Source organism: Lissotriton vulgaris, unplaced genomic scaffold (genome assembly GCF_964263255.1).
Source record: "Lissotriton vulgaris unplaced genomic scaffold, aLisVul1.2 SCAFFOLD_1097, whole genome shotgun sequence".
Lineage (NCBI taxonomy): Eukaryota > Metazoa > Chordata > Amphibia > Caudata > Salamandridae > Lissotriton > Lissotriton vulgaris.
Window position 1 is genome coordinate 254,012 of NW_028250293.1, and position 22,034 is coordinate 276,045.

The 22,034-nt window shown below is 42.8% G+C and overlaps 1 protein-coding gene across 1 annotated transcript in view; it reads left to right on the forward strand.

The window, feature by feature from the left end:
* Positions 1-22,034, forward strand: part of LOC147663306 (ras and EF-hand domain-containing protein-like) — a 244,011-nt gene that overhangs the window by 112,929 nt on the left and 109,048 nt on the right. Inside the window, exon 3 of the mRNA XM_086950540.1 lies at positions 17,545-17,635. Within this exon, the coding sequence (XP_086806666.1) occupies positions 17,545-17,635 (91 nt within the window). The remainder of the gene's footprint in view (positions 1-17,544; positions 17,636-22,034) is intronic.

A 22,034-nucleotide genomic window follows, 5' to 3' on the forward strand; every position in this document is an offset into this window, starting at 1 on the left:
AGAACTTGAAGGGGATATCAGTCTTTACAGGGCTCTCCTACACAGTGCATGCTTTGTGCTGTGAGATGTATTATTTGCAATTTAGTGGGCTTACAACCCCATTCACAGCATATCATTACTTGTTTTCACTCTCATTTGCAATCTTTCAATTGCTTAGCTTCCATAGGCTTCAATTCCTTTCTTATGTTAGCTCCTCCCGCAGCATGGGGCAAGCACATATGGTATCCTTGTCTTTGTTCTTCATCGTCTTTATGCAGTGTACTTTAAAAAAAAAAAAAAAAAAAAGCGTTTGGGTGTTATTCCTGAATGTGCGATGTGCTTTCTTATTTGTGACACAAACATACTGCTTCTTATTTAATTTGCTTTTACCCTATTTACTGTCTCTAATGGCACTTTACTTACACCCGCAACTGTATTACTCAACACCACTCCATTCCACTCTACACCACCACATTCCACTCTACGCCACCACATTCCACTAACTATGCTAAACAGCAGCCTAGTTGCTGTACATACAACATGGCTAAAAGATATTTGCAAAGCCAGTAGCTCACATATAGGCGAAACCCATTGGCTTTTCCAATTCTTGTTTTCTCTAGCGATGCGATGTCCTCAGAAACCTGGCAGCACCATGCATTTTTCAAAAGGATACAGTCTGGGCATTGCCAGTGGGAGTGTCTTGTGTTCGTCTTGAAGGAATTCTCGCCTATAATACAGAGGGATCATTCCCACTGACTAAATCCCTCCCGCACATTCACAAAGCAACTGCAAAGAAAATGTGTGGTGCTTGATTTCCATGAGGTCGACGTGATCTACCAATGCACAGCATACAGAGCCCCACCTTATTGGGAAAGAGTAATGCAGAGCATTGTTCAAGAAGACCACCCGAGCCTTCCTAAAATATTTGCTGCACTCACATACAGTGTCACTGGAACTAGGAGCACGGGAGGTGCCTCGGCACCCTAGATAACCTTCGAGGTGTTTATATAAAAATCAGTCCTGCACAGCCCTCTGAAATGATCATCTTTTTCTTGAAACCTTTGCTTTCTGTTCAAATGAACAGAGTCAAGTGCCAGCCATGTTCAATCTGCTGCCAATCCTTTTAAATGGATATCTGTGCCTGGTTTCCTTTTTTTCCCCCAAAGTGAGGCAATTTTATAAATAGAACTTTTTCAAAGTCACCCTGTGCCCTGGGCACCACCTAACTTTTTTCTGACTGGTACTGGTGGTAACTGACCCTGGGCTCTGCCTAATCAGTCCCAGGGCTAGTGCTATGCTGAAGGCACAAGTATAATACAGTGAAAACACCTACATACACTAGGGTAGACTATGGGTTAGGGTACCCCTGTGATTGGCATGACCTCCCCTTTAAGACTCTACTAGTACATATAGGGCAAGTGGTTTGAAACTACCTTTAAATCCCGGGCAGGGGAGTTTAAGGGCCAGCAGCCTTTTCTGCACTAGTATGCGTGCACTGCTGGAGCCTGAGTTCGGTTTAATATCAGCCCTGTGTTGCAGAACTGCTTTTAAAATGCAAATTGTGCCCAAACTCGACTTTTGTGTTTAGGGCACCTCAAAATGAAAAATGTATGATGTTTAGGCATGGTAGGCACCCCAGGGTCTCCCCGGGGTGTTCCAGATGTGGGGGGGGCAGGGGAGTCAGGTACTTATAAGGAGAATCCTTAAAAAAATACTTTTATAGGCCCTGTGGTTAGTGAAAGTGCACATTGCACTCTGCATTATTGTAAAGTGCTTCCCAACATCAACTTTTGTGCTAGGAGCACTGTGAAATGAAGATCTGTAATGTTTTTATATATTCAGCCCCCCTAAAGTCTTTCTTAGGTGTTCCAGTGGTGGGGGCCCTCTGGTTATAAGCAAGGTCCTTATAAAACCTGTTTTATAGGCCCTGGTATTGGAAAAATTGCCCAGTTCATTTTTCCATTACAGATCCCCAGCCCATAGGCTAACTTTGGAAAGGTTATTAGTTAATAACTGGGGAAAAAATGCCATAAAACTAGGATTAAATGTCTCAGTAGAATTTTAATGATGAATCCAACAATATGGTATTGTTGAATATATTCCAAAATGTACAGACAAGAAGTTATAAGACTTTTTTGTCTGTTAGCCAAAATTCAACCCTGTATTGCTCTGTCCTGATTGGTCAGAGATAAGTGGGGGAGCCTGGCTGCTTTGAAAAGGTGATACATGACCCCTGGGGTTAGGAAGCCTCTCTGGGAGTAGAGGTTTCTGGGCATAGGAATGCCAGAGCCCGGGTGAGGTTTAGTCAGTCCTGCTCTTCAAGGGATGGGGGAGAAAAATAAAGACATCAGTTTAATTTACAGCTTTACCCAAGGCAGATGCTAGGCTTAACAAAGGAATGAGCAGATGCAGGAGGGAGAGACTATGGAGATTAGCCATCCTAGGGGTGTGTTTAGCCAGCTCTTCTCCCTATGCTGAAAATTCTGACATATTGAATTTTGAGAATATTGGTTTCTGGGTTAACATTTTGCCACACTTTGGAGGAAGTGGTAATACTCTGGGGTGTTGCCCTGTACCCCATTAGACAGGAGTGCCCTCCAGCTTGACCCAGAATACACTGAATAAGTATCTGAGAGGAGCGGTGCCTCGCAGATCTGCTTATGAAACCTAAGAGAATCAGAAGGGCTCACGCTGAAGAGTTTGATGTGCATTCAGCAGGCCTGCACTCTGAAGATTACACCTTTTGCACCATCTGAAACTACAGCCTTGTGGATGAAACCTGCTTCAAAAGAACGAAAGAGTGGACTCCTTGCAAGCTACAGGTTAACAGAGCTCACCTGGACCATCACCACAAAGAATCCCCAGCCTGGAGTACGACCAGTGGATTTGTAAGGGTTTTTTCCAAGTGGATTGTCGGAATTGAAGTCTCACACTTTCAAGGACCCTCTTGGATATTCCAGACCCTTGGATTGTGTGTGGGCCACATTGGACCCACAAGAAGAACTTTTGGAAGGCGTTCTAACAGGATCAAGCCTGCTGGAGGGGGCTGCACAAGTCTGGTGAGAGATCCTGCAGAACAATTACTAAATGTGAATGAGTCCCTGTCAGAGGCAACAAAATGACCAAAAGTGGGACTGTTGGCGCCTAAGCACTAGAAAGTGACTAATCTTTAAAAATGCATATCTCTAGTTTCCTAGAGAGAATTTTTCGCTTCGTTTTGGATCATTTAAAAGATACAAATATTTCCTATTTTTATAAATTGGTGTTGGATTTTTATTGTGTGTTGTGTCTTAATTATTTACTCAATTGGTGTTTTTAAATGCTTTACTTACCTGTCTTTGAGGTCAGTAGCGGCTCCTGGAAGGAGTGCTGCCGGGCGGTGATGTAGGGCGGGAGAGGGGCAGGGTGGGGGGTAGTAAATTCCGGATTATGGCCTAACGGAGGTAAGTATACAAATAAATGGGTAAAACGAATGTTGTTGCATGCGCTGCATTTTCAAATGCGATGCAGCGAGTGCAATGAAATTTATTTTAGTTATTTATTTGTATACTTACCTCCGTTAGGCCATATTCCGGACTTTGCTAACCCCAACCCAGCCCCTCCCTACGTCACCGCCTGGCAGCACTCCCACCAGGAGCCGCTACTGTTTGAGGTTAAGCCTGCTTGCTCGCTGCCAAGCTACCGAGGGTAGAGCATGGGAATCATTTTTTAAGACCTGTTCTGAGCCCTATATCGTGTCAGTGGTATTATTGTCAGTGGTAAATGCATATCTATCACTACTAATAATCCACTTTCTAACAAGAACCTAGTGGTAACCTTGCCAGGGCTGAAGACATTATGAAAAGTGAAGGCTACAGTGTGAAAATTGTTTGTCTCTCACGTCTCTTCTTAGTTTGCAAATTTAACTTTACAAGTATATACAGATATATATCAGCAGTATGGGAAATATAAACGAGGTCCAAAATTGTGAAAATTCAAACAGCACATTTAGTTTACTCATGTTAGATATGTTTTTAACCCTTTCGCTGCGGCGGCTATTCCGCCGCAGTGCTAAGAGGCGGGGGGCCGTGCGGCGCTCTGACGCTGGTGACGGAACCGCTCAGTCACGCCCCCTCGGGTGATCTGTGCTTGTGACGGAACAGTTCCGTCACGGCCCACCCGCTCAATAGAACGCGCCGCGCAGGCGTGAAATCAGCGCCGCGCAGGCGAGGCGAGCGTGCCGTGACGGAACCGTTCTGTCACCAGCACAGCCCACCCGAGGGGCATGACGGAGCGGTTCCATCAGCAGCGTGGGAGGGGTTAAACCACAAAACAAATGTATTTTTGACATTGCATGCAAACAAAACATTTTATTGACATGCAAGCGATTGATCATCCGTATGGCACATGTTTTAGAATAAAGCAAGTACTTAAATATGTGTGGAAACCCCATTTTTGCATGCATTGCTGCTTGGCGCGTTATCAGCCCCCAGTTAACTTGCAGTGCATAGTTTTCCTGCATCAAGATAAAACTGCATCACAGCAAGTAAAGAACAAGCATTTGCGATGCAATCGGTCTCGCCTTTGGAACTTTATATGTATTTAGCTATGCAGCAAATTAGCCTGGGTGCTGAAACATCTACTGTTCTTTATCATAAAGAGAAAGTAAGCACCAAACTGCGTGACATGCGGGTATGGGAACACATGGGGAGAAATATTACCTTTTAGCGGGAAATGGTATAGTCCAAAGCTCTGTTTTTAATAGAAAATCAGGGCCTTCAATGGTTGTATCACTGAAAATACAAGATTTGACAAAAATATTACTGTCCAGTGTGCTTGTGGAATACCATTTCTATGGACTGGAATCTAGAGAATACTAAAGTGATTCTGGTATTTTACTGACCTCTGCTAGTCGTTTTCTATCAAAGTTAAATAGAGGTAGTTGCCAGAAAATGAAAGAAAAGAAAGTCCCTCAGCAGAAAGCAATTCTGGTATTTTACGGACCTCTACTTGTCGTTTTCTATCAAGACAGTTAAATAGAGGCAGTTTGAATAGAAAAAAGTCCCTAAGCGGAAGCAGACCAGTCCTAGGGCTGATCTCCAGAGCCCACAAAGTACATTCACATATTGGCATATACTAAAATATATACAAGAGTTATTGAGGCGTCAGAAGCTCAAATAATGTCTTCCTTTGCATTCTCGACCTCGTGTTTCTGCATTCATTTGGGGAAAATGGACACCACCAGTGTAGCCTTGCAAAGAAAAACACAGGAGCTGGATAACGTGCTGGCACCTAAGATGGTGTTGTCCATGATTGCTACAGAGACAGAACACTTTTCCAGTCAATGGCTTTCCTTTTACAAACCACTACTATTGTGTGGTAGTTCAACTGAAGACTGCAGCTCCCAGAATGCACCGATGTGTTCGATTAAACCCAGGCCTTAAAAGGTAGTTTATTGCTTTCAGGGCGTGACCTTGCTCCTGCAGGTGGAGGGGGAGGTAAGTGCAGCATTGACATAATGCAGCAACTTCAGTTCCAGAGATTACAAATTATTCTGTGTTGGGCTCCAGTAGTTCATCCAGGCCTGTTTTTTCTTTCCACTTCGATACTGTTAGTTTCGATGAATCTGTTCTAGTAGCAGGACTGCAGTTACATAAATCCGACATCTCACATGTGTGATTAGTTAAGCCAGTCCAGGTTTTTGCTTTAGTTTAGTCCTGAATTTGTAGTGCTACAACCCTGCCTGCGCGTTTCATAATGCAAATGAAAAACATGAACGGGATGAGTTACTCACATGGGACCTGGGAAACGTCTAAGCTGTGTCCGAGTAAAATGAAGTAAAACCCGAATTTAAATTACGATGTGAGAACTCTTCAAACTTTAGTTCAGATCCATTGAGATGTCGAACGACCCGGTCATCTGCAACTCCATCAAAAAGGTGTATTATTATTTTTTTTAATCCAGCAGAGCTTCCCACTCAAGCACATATAGAATCAATCTGTGTTTGTCCGGGTGAAAAACTCTGTAGGATTGTAGTTTCGCCTTATACTTCACAAGTATGAATATAGACTCCATCCTCTATATTATAGAGGATGGAGTCTCCACAAGGCACGTCGTGTCATGCAAAAAGCATGACGAAATGTCACGCAATAATACAAGGTCTCTTCTCTATAGCTAGAAGGCTGCAACTACACTGGCAAGGGTCAGAACGGCAAAGCGTAGCAATGATGGGGTGGTAACATGCAGTAATTGCTGGTGCGCATTTGCATTATGTCGCAAACACAGGGAGAGCAGAAAATCCGCTGCTGTCAAAACGTGAATATGGGTGCTTCAGCGCCCTCTCACCCCCTCCGTTTTATATAGCCCATTTAGCCTCCCGAGTCCCACACATTTAATATTGCTGTTTTGCCCCTCCCCCAGTAATGTGATTGATTTAAACACTATTCAATTTCCACAGGCCACGCCCACTGAGCTTTTTGATGCAACTCACTCCATAGCGAACCCCAAGGACACCCAGAATCAAAAGGACCCAGGTAAGGGGGCGCTGCTAGGGCCAGGTTTGGTGGAGACAGTGAGGGGGTGCGTTCTGAGGCGTAATACACCCCGCCGAAGAGACTGGAAGAAACAAACTGGTTCAGTGCGTTTTGTTCTTCTTGTGGTGAAGTTTCCTTATACATTCTGCTGTCCCAAAATGCCTGCTATTCCTGAATTAACATGTTCTAAAGTGAATTGTCGGGAGCTCCTGTGCGGGCCGGGACTGAGCATCACCCTTCCTCCGAGAGCCCGCGCTGCACTCCCTGAAACCAATTAATACAAATAAGCCAGTTTTCTCTCTCTACACCTCCCCGAACTGCATATTTAACAACTCACCTCTTTCCTCTACAATATCCTCCTTAAAGCTCTTCCTTGTGTCTCCTTCACTTCACCCACTCAAACACACAGTGCACCCACTCGCCTCTAAGCATTGCATTTTCTTTCACTTTTGCATTGGCCATAAATTAACAAATCTCTACCTCCTCCACACACATTTGCATTGAATCACAAATGCAACTGGAATACATAGCCTTTTTTCTGTGCGCTCAGAAGAGCGGCCAAGGATTGGATGACCATGTATTATGAACACCTTTTTGATCCACTAACCGGCACAGTGTGAAAGTCGCATCTCCTTCAGCCTCCACTCCAGAGCTCTCATTCGTGTTATCAGTTATAAAGACCTGAAGGCGACTCAGTTGAGAGTATGTAGTAAACATGTGTAAAGACCTGGGCCTCTAAGCTGAGTTCTTTCAGCTGGATATCCAGGGGTCTTTGTTCGCATGTTAGCCCGGCGGGGGAAGCCTCCATAGCACACCTGGGGGTGTCAGCAAACCCCGTTCAGCCCAGCCTGACGGTCTGCATCTCTGCTCTTGTGACCATGCACAGCTCGCATACAACCTGGGCAGGCCCGAGAGGGAGAAAGTGATGTTTCGCTTTGAGTTCAAGCGATCTCTGCTGGTTCACCGTTACGACGCTGTGCTTCGAAGACTCCTTGTACCTCAAAGCGTTGCATGTCATCAGGGACACCCTTTTCCTGGCCTGGCACTGTTCTTTTCGTTAACAACACAATACACTGTCCTTTAACACACTACATTGAGGGAGTTGTAGTGCTGGTTCTTTTCAACTGCGTCATTGGGCCAATTAACAACTGAATACAACGATGTGTGAAAGGAAAGACCAGGACTGGAGCCCGGTGCATGGTGCTCTCTAAGGCATAGATTCACTTGGTAGCATTAGGTAGTGTTTGTCAGTGGCTCTCAGTACTGAAGTGTTTTCAGTACCACAAGATTTGCATCTTTGGAGCTATGGAACACTGGGTACTGGTTCCAGTTACTGCATAGTTACCCCCTGTCCCCATACAAGCAGTGCTTAATTTGAGCTGGTGGTTTCAGTGTTCGGCACGGGCACTTATTTGTCAAAACCGGTACTTATGACAGCAGACACAAAGCGGCGCTGTCTGGCTAATTTAGAGATTAGCAGTACAGTAGTTAATTTATATAATGTAAATTAAAAATGGCTAATAGCTGCCAGACAAGCCATTCTTATAGCTTTAGGGGCCTGGAATAGCATGCATGTTGGCAGCGCTGGCAGGGGCAAAGGGTGATGCAAGGTGCAGTGGCCTGCTGACGAGGGGCTCAGGCACTTTTTTTTTATTTTACAAATTAAACACTGCATACCAGGCATGGACTTAAAACATTGGTCACTGTTATGTGTAGTCTATAAAGTGAGGCATGCAATGGAGATTGATCAAGAAGGAATGTATAGACACCAAATTGAGATCAATAGATTGCACATTAAATCTCCTATGCTGTAGCTGTTCTTCTGTGAGGAAATCTATTTTTCCCCTTTCTCTCCAGCCCATTTATTTTGTTCTGGCATATGGTATCTCCACTGCAATAACTGAGGGATCTGGGCCAGGATCTAGCTGCATGAGCTCTGATCTGAAAAATGAGCCAATGTTTTAGCTGTAGAGATACTGTAATTGACACTCTACCTGGCCTATATATATGGGCATTTCATTGCCATTTACCCACCAGGCATGTGGTTTTAGAAGAGCAGACAAACCTGAGTGTATGGTGGCAAATATGCCCAAGTCTGGCTGAGGGGCTGCTAAGGGCTAAATTCTGGTCTTTATCACTACTCTGAATCCCTGATACAGCATTGCACAGCATGTCCTGTAGGTACAACTGGTTTACAGCGAAAAGTCTGACTGACTTCAGCCGCCTGGTTAGCTGGTTCGCCACAACATGCACCACTTATTTAGGCGCACACTTCTGTCTTTCCTGGTCCGAGTGACTCAGTCTCCTTGCAATGAAGTGCTTGGTATATTCATCTTGTGTTCTTTTTCCATTCTCCAGAAATGTACGAATGGAATTGATCATCTTACATAAGGTACACGTAATGAAGCAGCTCAGTAATGAGTCTTGTCAGTGTCTATGTGAGCGTACGCTGACGATACCCAAATTGTTCTCTCAGTTGCTGGCAATCAACAGGAATCCGCTGCCAATATCCGCAAATGCATGCCACAAGGTAACAACTGGATGCTGTGCAACTGCTTAAAACTAAATTCTGACTAAATGAAAATACTACTACTGTGAAACAAGGTCCCCTTCTGGTCCCTTGATTGGTGGTCAGTTAATCTTGGATCGGTTCTGACCCCAGTAAAAAAGATGAAGAATGTGTGGGTGACATTTGATAACCATCTATCTGCTTTTTTGATGCTAAAAATTCAGAGAAAGATTCTGCCTTGTATTCCACTGGAGCTAAGGAAATTAGTAGTAACCATCCTTATCCTGTCCAAAATAGATTACTGCAATGTTCTGTACATCATTCTACAGAAATGTCTTCCCTGTAAGTTACAGATCCTGCCGAATTCGGTGGCACGCTTATTGCTCGGATACTCGGACAAAATACTGTCTCAATGGCATTATTGGAGCACCACTGGCTGCTAGTAAAGAAGAGGATAGACTTTAGGGCGCTTTGCATCGCTATAAAGCCTTAGAAGACGAAGGTCCCCACTACTTTAAAAAGACATTCGTTAGATACACTCCTTCGAGCCACTTCGATCCTCTTCAGTAGGCAACCTCATGTTGCCCAATTTTAAACTAGTTTGCTGTGGGAGGAAGTTTTATCTAAGGCACAACTAAATGGTGGAATGCCCTATCTTTTCACTTAAAGATCCGTTTCTGTCTGTTTTTAGCAAGAATCTATAGACCTATAGCTCCCTAGCCGGGTTTACAATCTTTAACCTTCTGTGTTCCGATAGCGGGCAGTCGCCCTCGGGCAATCGAGCACTTTATAAAATGTCTTTTTTATATCATAGCAGAATAGATAAGAATGGTATTTGCACAGTGCAAACTTGAGTCTTCACTATGTTCCCTCGTATTAACCTTTACCTCAAATTGAGGCTGAAATCACAATTTCAATAACAATGCAATTTCAGTGAAGCAGATTTTGACCTACAGTATCGACAGAGGAGTATATTTGCAAACAATTAAGGTTTATTTGCAAATTAGTAAAGAGATAGTCTACAATGAAATCAATTACACGTGAATCAAAATTCACCTAACCACAATTTACATGAATATAATCCATATAATTCAGTTAGTGAGTGCTGGTATTGCATTGTTAAAGGCAACATATGCAAATCAAAGCAAATTGTTGTATCCATAAAGAAAACACCCAGCTGCTAAGCTACGGTTGCGGCCAAGTCGGGAAAATTCAGAAGCAGAAGTAGTCAGTAAATATAGCATCAAAAGAATATCTAAATAAAGGTTCCTGATAGAATGAGAAGGAATGTCCTTGCTCTGAAGAGTAACTCTATGAACAGGAAAATAAGGAGGATTGGTCTCAGGAGACGGGATAAGACATCCACCTGAATATGTTGACCGGGCAAGAGATCTTATGTACTAAAATGCTTTACACAGTTAAAACATAACTTTGCTCTAATTCACAAATTTTTTTAGATTTCCACTGAGTAAGAACCAATCAAAAACTATTATCTCTCTGTTCTTGGTGTAGGCCTCCTTCTCACAGTTTATACAATGCCCTCCGATCGACCTGTATGATATTGCACATAGGAACATTCACCTCCTTCGTTTCCTATCCTGTGCAGGTGCTGAAGTCACTGTCCAAACTAGATAATTGATACTTTACTACCTTCAGATTATAAGCTAACAAAGAATCACATTTATAAATGAGCAAACAGTGACTCTGGTGCTTGAAACAGATAAAGTGTTATGCACAGCAAGCAAAAATGCAACGTTTATTTCAAACATGAAGTAAGGCACCTAGGACTACTCTCTACAATGTTAAATTGTGCATATGTTAAGTAAAGTTAATCAGAAATGTGATTTATTCCGTTTACTAAATATAAAGCCATGTGAAAAAATGATATGCGAAATAATATGCAAGATAATGACTTGGTCATGTGTAAATCATGTAAATCACGCAGTGTTTATGCGGGTTACAGATTAACATATGATTAAACGCAAATATGATGGTGACACCTTATCGCCACAGTCCTCCAGAATCTCTGTTGAGTTCACTTCAAACTGAGCCTACAAACTTGTGGGTGAATCTTGACTTTTTGCCTAGTTGAATGTGAAGTCAAGACACACCTCACCTCTTGACTAAAGGTGCTCAGCCAACCCTGGGGATCTTCCAGGGGGTGGCTTGAGTCAGCTTAATCTTGGATTGTTAAGTCAAAGATCATATCTTGCCCTGTCTCTCATGATGTCCAGGGTGGGTTTTGCGACTCTAGACTCCACCACCCCTGCTGTGCCACAAGGGCTGCCCTGCATGACAGCATCAATGATGCCCTTGACACAGTTATTTGATGGACGTCATAGCTCCACTGAACTCCTTTGTTTTTGCGTTTAGCAGTACACGAGGGACCTAAACATTTGAAAACGAGTGAGCGTGGTCCTCTAGCATGTCTTATAGTCTGAAATGTTGAGGCACCCACCCCCCCCCCCGCTCCAATGATGATCAGAATCCAAGTACACTACTTACCACCATTTATCTTCACGTAAAGGTGCGGATGCAACCATCTCTGCTACTGTGAGCCCTTAGCATTCTGGATAGAAAGGTAGATATGTTTATTTGCACAATTAATTAAAATCATTCCAATTCATACAAAAAGGACATTAAAAAGCACTTTCCACTCTCAATTAAAAAGTTCATGTTTTAAAAAAAGAAAAAGGAAGAAGTTCATAGCTAACACTGCGGAGGTTCATGGGGGACATCTACTGGTAAAATTGAGTTTAGCTTAATCATGAATTTTACAAATTGGGCTGCCATCTGAGCTGAGTCCCCCTTCATACACTCCTCAAGGGCTTCTTGGCATGCCCGCACATTGAGAGTTCTCCAGATGGGGCGCAACCAAAAATTTCAAAAGGGGAGTAGGATTCTACAGATGCACAAAACGTGTATTACATTTTCTTCCCCATTGCTGCAAAAACTACACTGAGAGGGTGTATCTGCCTTATACTTCTGTCCATACTTATATGCCGTCAGAGGGATTAGGCTAAAACGTAGTCTCTTTAGCTGTTGTTTCACCAATGGCTTCAAAGAGGATGACAGATAATGTGATAAGATTTTAAGATCATAAAGTTTTGACGCCCAACTGCCATGGAATAGATTTTTCACTGCTGATGCATCGTGTTCCACTGAGAGGATCTTTGGTAGTTTAGTAAAAACTTTAGCAACCATCCCTATGGGCAGCGAGCTTGCCCATAATTCATGAGCTTCTAGTGCATCCAAGCAGAATATTAAAAATGTATTCCAGGAAGTACTGGGGTTAGTTTAACAATGACCATATACAGCTCTTCTGCATTCTGGAATACGTCTCACAGCTGGCAAACAGCACTAACCACGCAGGCAAAGCCACACATGCCATTTCCACGCAAGCTGAACACTGCTTGCTTAACCAGGTAGATGCGTGGGTAAGGCAGTCAGCGGTCTAGTTGCAGAGACCGAAAGGAAGACCGGAGAGAGGAAGGATCGGACTTGGGAGGAGGTCGCGGCTTGCAAAGTAGGGCTTGGGGGCGGGGGCGGTGAGTTTTCAGCACGGGGTAGTGTTACAGCTCAGGGGTGGGGAAGGGTCAGTTTTCAGGGCTGGGACAGTTTTATGGCTCAGGGTGGGGGGCTGGGGTCAGGGTCGTTTTTTGGGCTGTAGGCTATTTTAGGGCTCAGTGTGGGGCGCTGGGGTCAGGAGAGTTTCTTGGGCTGGGGCGGGGTGCATAGCAGGCCTGTGGGGTGGTTTTTAGGACTCTGGGCTGGGGGGTCGGGTAGTGTTTAAGACTGAGGCGGAGGGATTGCAGTGCTGGCAGCCGCTTTTAAGGGCTCAGGGCAGGGGGGTTTGGGGTGTGAACTTTACTATGCATCTAACTTTACCAAGCATGCCTTTACTACAGAATGTGTTGTAAAGGCATGCATGATAAAGACATGCGTAGTAAATGAATGCGTGGTTAAGACGCATTCGTAGTTGCACCAGCGTTGTTGAAGCACGTGTGGTTTAGCCATGCATGCTTCTGTCATAAACCATCTCCGCTTGGTCAGTGAAGCAGGAAATACATTCAGCCTGCCTTGCCGTGTGCTTCAGAGGAGCACGCGAGCTAGAACTGGACTAACCTGTCGTGGTTGACATGGAGTTAGGAGTGGCCCTAAATATAGGTGATGCTGCCGGAGAAACAACAAACCACTGATTGAACTTTCCCCGCCGCGAGGACACTTCTCAACTGTCTGTCATCGGTGGAGCCATTGAGCCCAGTTGTGCACAGTTCCATTGGTCAGGCTGCGGTGGACTTGTGGGCTCTTCTTGTGGTCTTCAGACGCGACTCTTGGACGCATGTAGCTGTTTTCTGATTTACACCTACATGTACCGCTTCGTCTTTGGATTTAAATGTAAGAACATGGAACAAGGTTCTGGAGGGATCGTGAACCAGGCGTGCGCTGCATTAGGACGCCTAAAGTAAGGTTGGGTTTGGGTGTTCTGCAAGCAGTAGAGGCGAGTTGGCAAGTGTATCAAATTTTACTCTGATTGCTTCTCGCAGGTGTGCTTATTATCGTTAATATAAAGCAAAGTGTTCTTTTGAGTCCAGTTGAATGAATATAATTGTCAGTTTGTTTTGCAAAAAATACAGCCAGGTAATACCTCTTAAAACATTTTATATATTTATAATTGTTTTGTAAAGGGCAAATGTTACACTTGCGGTTCCACAGCGGTGTAAATCCGATAATGGTTTTTCAGGTTACATTCTATATTCGAACATAAAAGTTATGCATGGGGTGGAATGTCGGTGCGTGGGTTTGGGGATTCCAGTTAGAGTACAGCATTCATTTAATGTAAGTGATGTGATTCCGTTTTCAGTACCGCACCACACCTGTATGATTTAAAGTATAGGTGCACAGGTTTGGCGTTTCCATGTACTGTAATTTCCATTCAGAATACATCAATGTATACGTACTCTGTTTCCATTTGCAGTTACATTAGGCAGTATATCAGACTGGCTTATACATTTCTTGATTTACACCACCTTGAGGGCCCATTATTTTCAAACGTTGTTGGACGATTAGAAAGGAGACTTCTCGCGTGCAGTTCTCTGCTTTTTTTTTTCCATTCAAGTATAGTTCTCGATAGGGCAGATCTATTTTTGACGAGTGGGGGATCGAGTGGGTGTTTATTTCTGCTTGTACGTGTCCCAGATCCACATGAGACGGAGTGCCTGTGTCAAGCATGTAAGGGGTTTACGATGGAGGGCTTCAGAATCTCAGCCAAGAGAACCCCACCCCAAATCAATAGGAAATATCCACCCTGGACTGAAAACCCTCCACTCGCATGCTTTTCAGACAGATTGCAAACTTTACTGTTTGCTCGTTACTCACTTAAAAAAGCCGAGCTGAGCTCGATCCGGGGGAGAGGGCTGCCGCTGCCCCCAGAAGACTGTGCCTCTAGGCTCTCTGGCACCTTCAGGGGTTGGAGGAAGGGACTTCACCAAAGCGCCGCAAGAGGTTGGGGCAACCTGTCCTCCATAGAAACTTCCTGTATGCATGCTTTACTGATGCTTAAAGATTCAGATCAATATTTTTTCTGTGATGTCGTCAATATGCAAATAAGCATGTTTAGAATGCTACCTCTCTTTGGTCAGAGAATGATGTCAGATATGGTTTTAATGTGCAAAAGAGCATTGCTACCTGAGTGGCTGATTCACAATGAACTCTTTAATGTCCCCTGCTATTATTAGACCTGCTTTTTAGGTCCAGGTCTGCAAGACAGCACAGCTGTCTGGTTTTGAAAGACTTCTTGGAGACATTCAGAAAGCATCCCTGGGAATGCATTCCACTCATTGCTTACCATTGCGTTTGTGTTTTGTAACTATGAGTTGCTTGCTTTCTATTTTGTGGCTTTGTTTTAGGCTATCCAGCTTGTTTGTCCCTCCCACGGAGCATGGTGTGTTTACTGTATTTTTTCACAAGTGCTTGCTCTCTGTAAATAGGCCTTTAAATCTTATTCTTATCTTGTCACATTAGCTGTGCATTCAAAAAGACTTCTCAAATGTTTGAGTCTGTCTTATGCGGGAGCTTGATGCTTAAAATCGGAGAAAGAAAAGTAAAGTGAGAGGATTTATGTGACTACGATGCTGGGTACTGGGGGTGTGCTGGAGTAAGCCTGTAGAAAATAATTTTTTCTAGCATACAACACAATTTAAATGTATGTAAATCCGCTATGCCAACAGTTCAGAATATATTGGAGTTGGGAAAGCACCAACAAAGCACATTTCTTGTAATTCTTAAGTGTAGTGGAAACAAATATTCTAATACCAAATCAATACCCTCGGTGATGCCATATCCACACAAATATCATTTGTGCACTATATATTTTATTCAGTAAAACTGTATGTCTGTGCAAATGTTATGGTTATTTCAATTGAAAATGAGTTGTATGTAATGGCAGAGTACTACCACACCCTCTACTCCCTTACAACACTCTAAGACACTCTTCTCCCCTCTACACTACCTCACTCCACTCTACACCATTACATGCCACTCTAAGACACTCCAAGACACTCTACACCACTCTACTCTATACCACTTCACTCTGTCACTCCACTCTATGCCACTTTACTCCATGGCACTCTACTCCACTCATATCTACTCCCCTTTACTTCAATCTATGACACTCCACTATACGCCACTCCATTCTACGGTACTCTAATTAATTTCACTCTATGACACTCTACTCCACCCCACTCTGTGCTACTCTATGCCACTCCATCCTCCAACACTCCACAATACTCTATGCCACTCCACTCTAACACTGCACTCTACGACACTCTATGGCACTCTGTGACACTCTGTGACATTCTGCCACTCTACAACACTCCATGCCATTTTACTCTCTGCTACTCCACTCCACACTTTGCCACTCCACTCTAGGGCACTCCATTCTACTCTACGCACTTAACTCCACTTTACGACTCTTTACTCCACTCTTCGGTATGCCACTCTACATGACTCCACTCTTAAGCCCCTCCACTCTGCGTCACTCCCTCTACAACACTTTACTCCACTCTATGCCACTCTACGGCACTCCATTCTATGACACACCACTCTACTTTACCATTCTACACTATGCCCCTCCACCCTACAGCACTCTACTCCACTTCACTCCGTGACCCTTCTCTCTGACACTTTACTCTACAACACTCCTCTCTACGCCACGCTACTGTACACTACTCCGCTCTGACACTTTACTCCATTCCACAAAACTATTCGCCACTGCACTCTGTGCCACTCTACTCCACTGTAATCCATTCTTCAACACTCTTGACTCTCCACTCTACAACATTCCACTCGACTCTACAACACTCCACTTTATGCCGTGCGTTCCTAAACCACACCACTCCACTTTACTCTACAATATTCTACTCCACTCCATGCCCTTCTACTCTACCCTCTCTACTCTACCCTCTTCCACTCTACAACACTGACACCATGCTCTATGCCCCCCACTCTATGCCCCCACTCTATGCCCCTTCACTCTATGCCCCTTCACTCTATGCCCCTTCACTCTATGCCCCTTCACTCTATGCCCCTTCACTCTATGCCCCTCCACTCTATGCCCCTCCACTCTATGCCCCTCCACTCTATGCCCCTCCACTCTATGTCCCTCCACTCTGCAACACTCTATGACACTGCCACGCCATGCCACTCCACGACACTCTACACCACTGCATTCTACACTCACACTCCACACCATGCCAGTCTGCGCTAAGCCACTAACATTTAGCCACGCTGAACAGCAGCTACCCAGGTGTACAAGATGGCTAAAACACATTGGCAAAGCCAATAGCTTTTGCATAGGCAAGAAGGGGAATCTGGTTCGAGTTTCGGCAGGGACACTGAACATCTTATGATTCTGGGCAAATCACTTAATCTCCCCATGCCTAACAAAATGAATATGTCCATCTTTTAATGCAACTGTTGCTCATGTAAAGGTCTCTTAAAGCTTCGGGTCGAGTTTGAGCTATATAACTCTAAAACATTTTTTTTAAAAATTGGCTTTGCTAATGCTTGTTTCTATTCCTACCCTCCACATTCAGTGTCTTTAATGGGCAGGCGGGGAAAACATAATTGGATAAGAGACGTTTATTGCTTAAATTTAATCGTTTATTTTAACACATTATGTGCTTGCACTATTATTTCTACTTGTTTTCTAGTGGCTAGACTAGTCCACTGTCCTTCACTAAGCAGTGCAAGAAGTAAGGGCCATGCTTCACTGCAGGATCCCTAAATGTCATCCCCTTGATACAGCGGGGTACCCTATGCTTGGTGTAAATGAGTAAAACACTAGTTTTGTGACCCGCTAGACCATACCTGGAAAAAAAACCCATGTTCAGTATGACTAGTATGTGAGTCCAGTTTGATAGGTCCCCCTCCACCCCTATAGCACTTGGATGTGGTGATGCTGACACTTATTAACTTGTGTGCTTTGTCCGTGTTTTTGTTTGTTTCCTCCAACTTCCTATTTCTGTGGAATCCCATTGGCAGGAGCGAGGAGGTGACAGCCATGCAGTTGGCGGAACTGGAAGAAGACTTACAGCAGCAAGTGATGAATGCAGAGCATAAGGCCCGAGAAGAGGTAAGCCCAGCTGCTTTCATGTTGGGGTTGATACTCTGATTCCATGCTCCACCCAAAATACTTAATGTTTCGAAGAGATGATTACCCCTGCTGTGCTTACCACTGTGGCGCACCTATTCTGTGCTACACCGGCACATAGCCAGCCTTCTTCTGCCGAAGGATTCTCTCCTTGAACATTCAGTGCCCTTCTCCCTCTAACTGTGGCACATAAAGCGGTAGGTAATACAGTAGTGTTAAAGTAGTGAATATCCACACTTCTGTCTTTAGCGCCAATCTCACACTTGACATTGCCACAGTACTCGTAAATGAGTATATTTTTATTCGTAAATAATTTAAAAAATATAAACTGTGATGCAGGATACATCTATACATTTGATCTTCAACTCCAGAAAGTGTAGGGTTTACTTTTGAAGTGTTTTAGAAAAAGGTGGTTGGCTGTAAGACTGGTTACTTTTAGTCATGCTATGGCTGCCCATACATTAAGCAGTCCATCCCCTTCAAGCAAGTCTTCACTTTTCTCACCTGACAGCTGTTTCCAAGTCTAGAGAGTGACACACCCACAATACATAAGTCGCCCATTATTGAAGGTACCCCCCGAAAATAGTTCTATATAATGGTACTACCTAGTCCAAAACCTAATCTAAGAACAACCACAGCAGAACCTATTGCATTGTATTGTTCTCACGACTCCAGGGGCTACAGACGAAATCAATTTACACAAACTTGAACCCTCAATAATGATCAGATTAGTCAGGCGTGACGGTGCACCTGGGCCATATGTCAATCCACAGGCCTTTTACAAAGAAAATCCCCAATGTTGGACTAACAAGTTCACCATTCTTTTTAACCATGTTTCCATCTCGGGTACAATCCCAGACAGTTGGCACAGTTCTATATTAAACCCAATTTTTAAGGTGGCGGTAGGTCCAAACAGGAAAACTATTGTCTAATAGCCTTATTGGATGTGTAGGCAAAGTACTTTGAGTCCGCTTTACAGGCTGAACTAACCTCCTACTCTCGCACAAATAACATCATCCCACTAAATCAAACAGGATTTATGAGGGAATTGAGGACAAATATTTTGGCATTGGCACTCATAATTGACACACTTTAAAAAAAAAAAAAGAAAAAGTAACCCCTTCATCTAAATTTAAGTCTATTTTAGATCGGGTTGATCATGGGAATTATGGCCCAAGCTCGCCAAAGAAGACATTGCTCAATCCCTTTTGAGAGGGAAAGAACTGTACACCAACACTTGGATTGGAATAAAAATAGGCAATGGAACTCCTGTCTCAAGGAAAATATGGAGGTATCCAAGCCTCAAACAGAGTTGTGTCCTAGCACCATTTCTCTTTTACCTTTTTCTAGCAGACCTAACAAGGTCTCTTGATCAGGTAAATTGTCTTCCCCTCGCCAGGGTCCACTGCGACTCAGTCACCTAATGTATGCAGATGATGTGTTCCTTCGCAGTCTAACCAAGGTTGGACTTCAGCGCATTCTGGATGCGCTTTTTCCATGGGCCTGTGAAAAGACATAGGAAATTAAGAGAAAAAATACCAAAGTTATGGCAATTTTGACTCATAACATTTGTTCCCAAAATTAGCCTCTAAATGGGCTGCCTCTTAAGCACATTGATGTCTATAAAAATTTGGGGGTCTTGATCGATAATAAAGAACGTTTCATCGCAAAAACAATAACCTATAAGAAAGGGAAACACAGTGACAGCTGCTTTCCTTACCTCTTATAAGAACTTAAACGGGCCTACACTCTCGTCAATGCGGACAGCTATGGCTCCAAAACTTTTTCCAGCCCTACCCTACGGCGGCAAGGCTCAGCGAGGTCGAGACGCTGCCTAGCTTGAAGGAATAATAATTAAAATGTATAGACACGTTTTCAAAATCCCAAGAACCTCATCACCTTCGCAGTTCCATTTGGACCTTGGCCTAACAGTGCAAACTATTGCCAGACAGTGGGCTTTTATCAAGAATTGCTATAGACTCCAGCGTTCTAATGAACATTCTATTAATCAAATACTGTAGTCAATAATTACAAGCCAGCCGCTAACGCCTTTCAAATAAATTTGGAAAAATCTATAGCCACTATGCAATCACAAGCCTTATGGGACTTCTCATTACCATATGCAGCTTTTATAGAAATATTAAATAAGTGCAAGAGGAAAAAGTATTTTCTAGAGGACAAGTTGCCATTGGCTAAGCGATCTCATGCCTCGATGTTGATCAATCATTTTTTTAAACCTGCACCTTGTTTTAGATACACCTATTCAGTTTTTACACAACACAAATTTCTGTACCTAAGGTTAGCATTATTTCTCTCACCAGTGGAGGAACCGCCCTCGCTTATAAATGATGGAACTGCTTGTTGGCCATCTGAGGCACCAAAAGAGGGTCTAATCTATTTGGTTTGTATCTGTCCACAATTAAAAAACGCAAGACGAGAGCTATTGAAAACGCTCCTTTACTCCAGAGGCAGATGAACATGCAGGCAGTCAATTATTACCTGTCTAAACCCGGAGGATTATGTGCTAAACTGTCAATGTGTTACATCTCTCACTAGGTTTTAAACACGTATTGAGAAAAGATGATCAATGTCTGAGCAACAGTCAAAATGAATAACTTCGTACAGTCTGTATTAGTTCTAAAATTTTACCGATCTGCTTACATCTATTTTAAATTTAATTATGCACTCATTTCTATATTTTATTTTTTCAATAATGTCTGAAATGGTTCCTACAAAGGTTGTATTAATTGCAATGATTTTAATTAACGGATGCAAATGCAATTAAATAATATATAAGTAGCAGGTGCTTCTTTTGTCATAGGTTTCGATATTGTCCAATTTGTCCCGATTAATACTGCGTGGAATTCTAAAAATGCTTAACAATCATTGAAACACATATCACAGAGTGAATAATAAATATAGAGCTTAAGTACACAACAATTACATGCTAAAAATCACCACACCCTGAATGCAGCTTGGCCTCCCTGGGTACTAGGAAGAGGGTTGCAAAATATGAGCTGCTAGTGCATGGCACTGTATGTTACTTAAAGATGGCTGCTGCGCGTGGACGGCATCTCGGTCTTCTTGTGAGTGCAGTCAGCCTTAAATAACTATTGTGTATAGGCCCCTATTCCTTCCAGTTGCTGGTGGTGGCACGTAACCTAACTACTGCTCTATTCACAAGTAATATTCATTTCACTTTTGATGACATCAAAGAAAGTTCAATCTCATAAACTTTCTATTACAATGACAAGCCAAAGAACATTTTTAATATTATCTATATTAAAGATGAGTTTTCAAGTGTGTGCATGTGTATATATGTGTATATATATATATATATATATATATATATATATATATATATATATATATATATATATATATATATATATATCCACAAGATTGCCTGCAAAATAGAAGGTAGCCTCACATGAAGATTGGAGTTTCAGCCACGTTTATTCAGTGCAGGCAGCAGCATGTGGACACCTGGACTGGCAGCAAAATAATGTCCTGCCTGACGCGTTTCCTGCATTTAAGCACTTCTTCAGAGGAATTAGACAAAGCTCAGGGTTGCACGGTGATTAATTTGAATACCACTCACTTTCTTCAAGTCACGCCCATGAGCGCGGCCACCCCTGTGGTCTGATGGTACTTGTGGTTCAAGTCTCGCAAGTGCGCCGTCGTGACTGTCCTGATTTTTCATTAAAATGTTCCCATGTGGGTGGTGCAGCCAAGTAAACCATCACGTAGTTGCATTCATTCTGCACGGAACAGGCATCCTCGTTCCTTTACAAACACGCAGTATGGCGTCTCCGTAGGAAGGCTGTGAACAGCCACTGGGCCCCTCTTCGCGGCTTCAGGCATGCCGCAACAAATCCACAAGATTGCCTGCAAAACTGAGTGATATATATATATGTATACATTACCTACTGGCGGTCGCCAGTAGGTATATATAGTTAGGACCTAGTTACCATAGGAAATTCCGAACATTCTAAATATATGTGTGTATATATATATATATGTATATATATATATATATATATATACACACACATATATATATATATATATATATATATATATATATATATATATATATATATATATATATATATATATATATATATATATACACACATATATATATTCACTTAAAAAACCATAGGTTTCAGGCCTTATATAGTTAGGAATTCGCATTTAAAAAACCATTGAAATTGCTCCTTTATAGTTAGTTGTACTAACTATATTTCGCGCACCCGCAATCCACTGCTGATGATATATTACATCATTCATGACATGGTCAGTGACATCACTGATGACATCACTGATATATAATATATATATATATATATATATATATATATATATATATATATATATA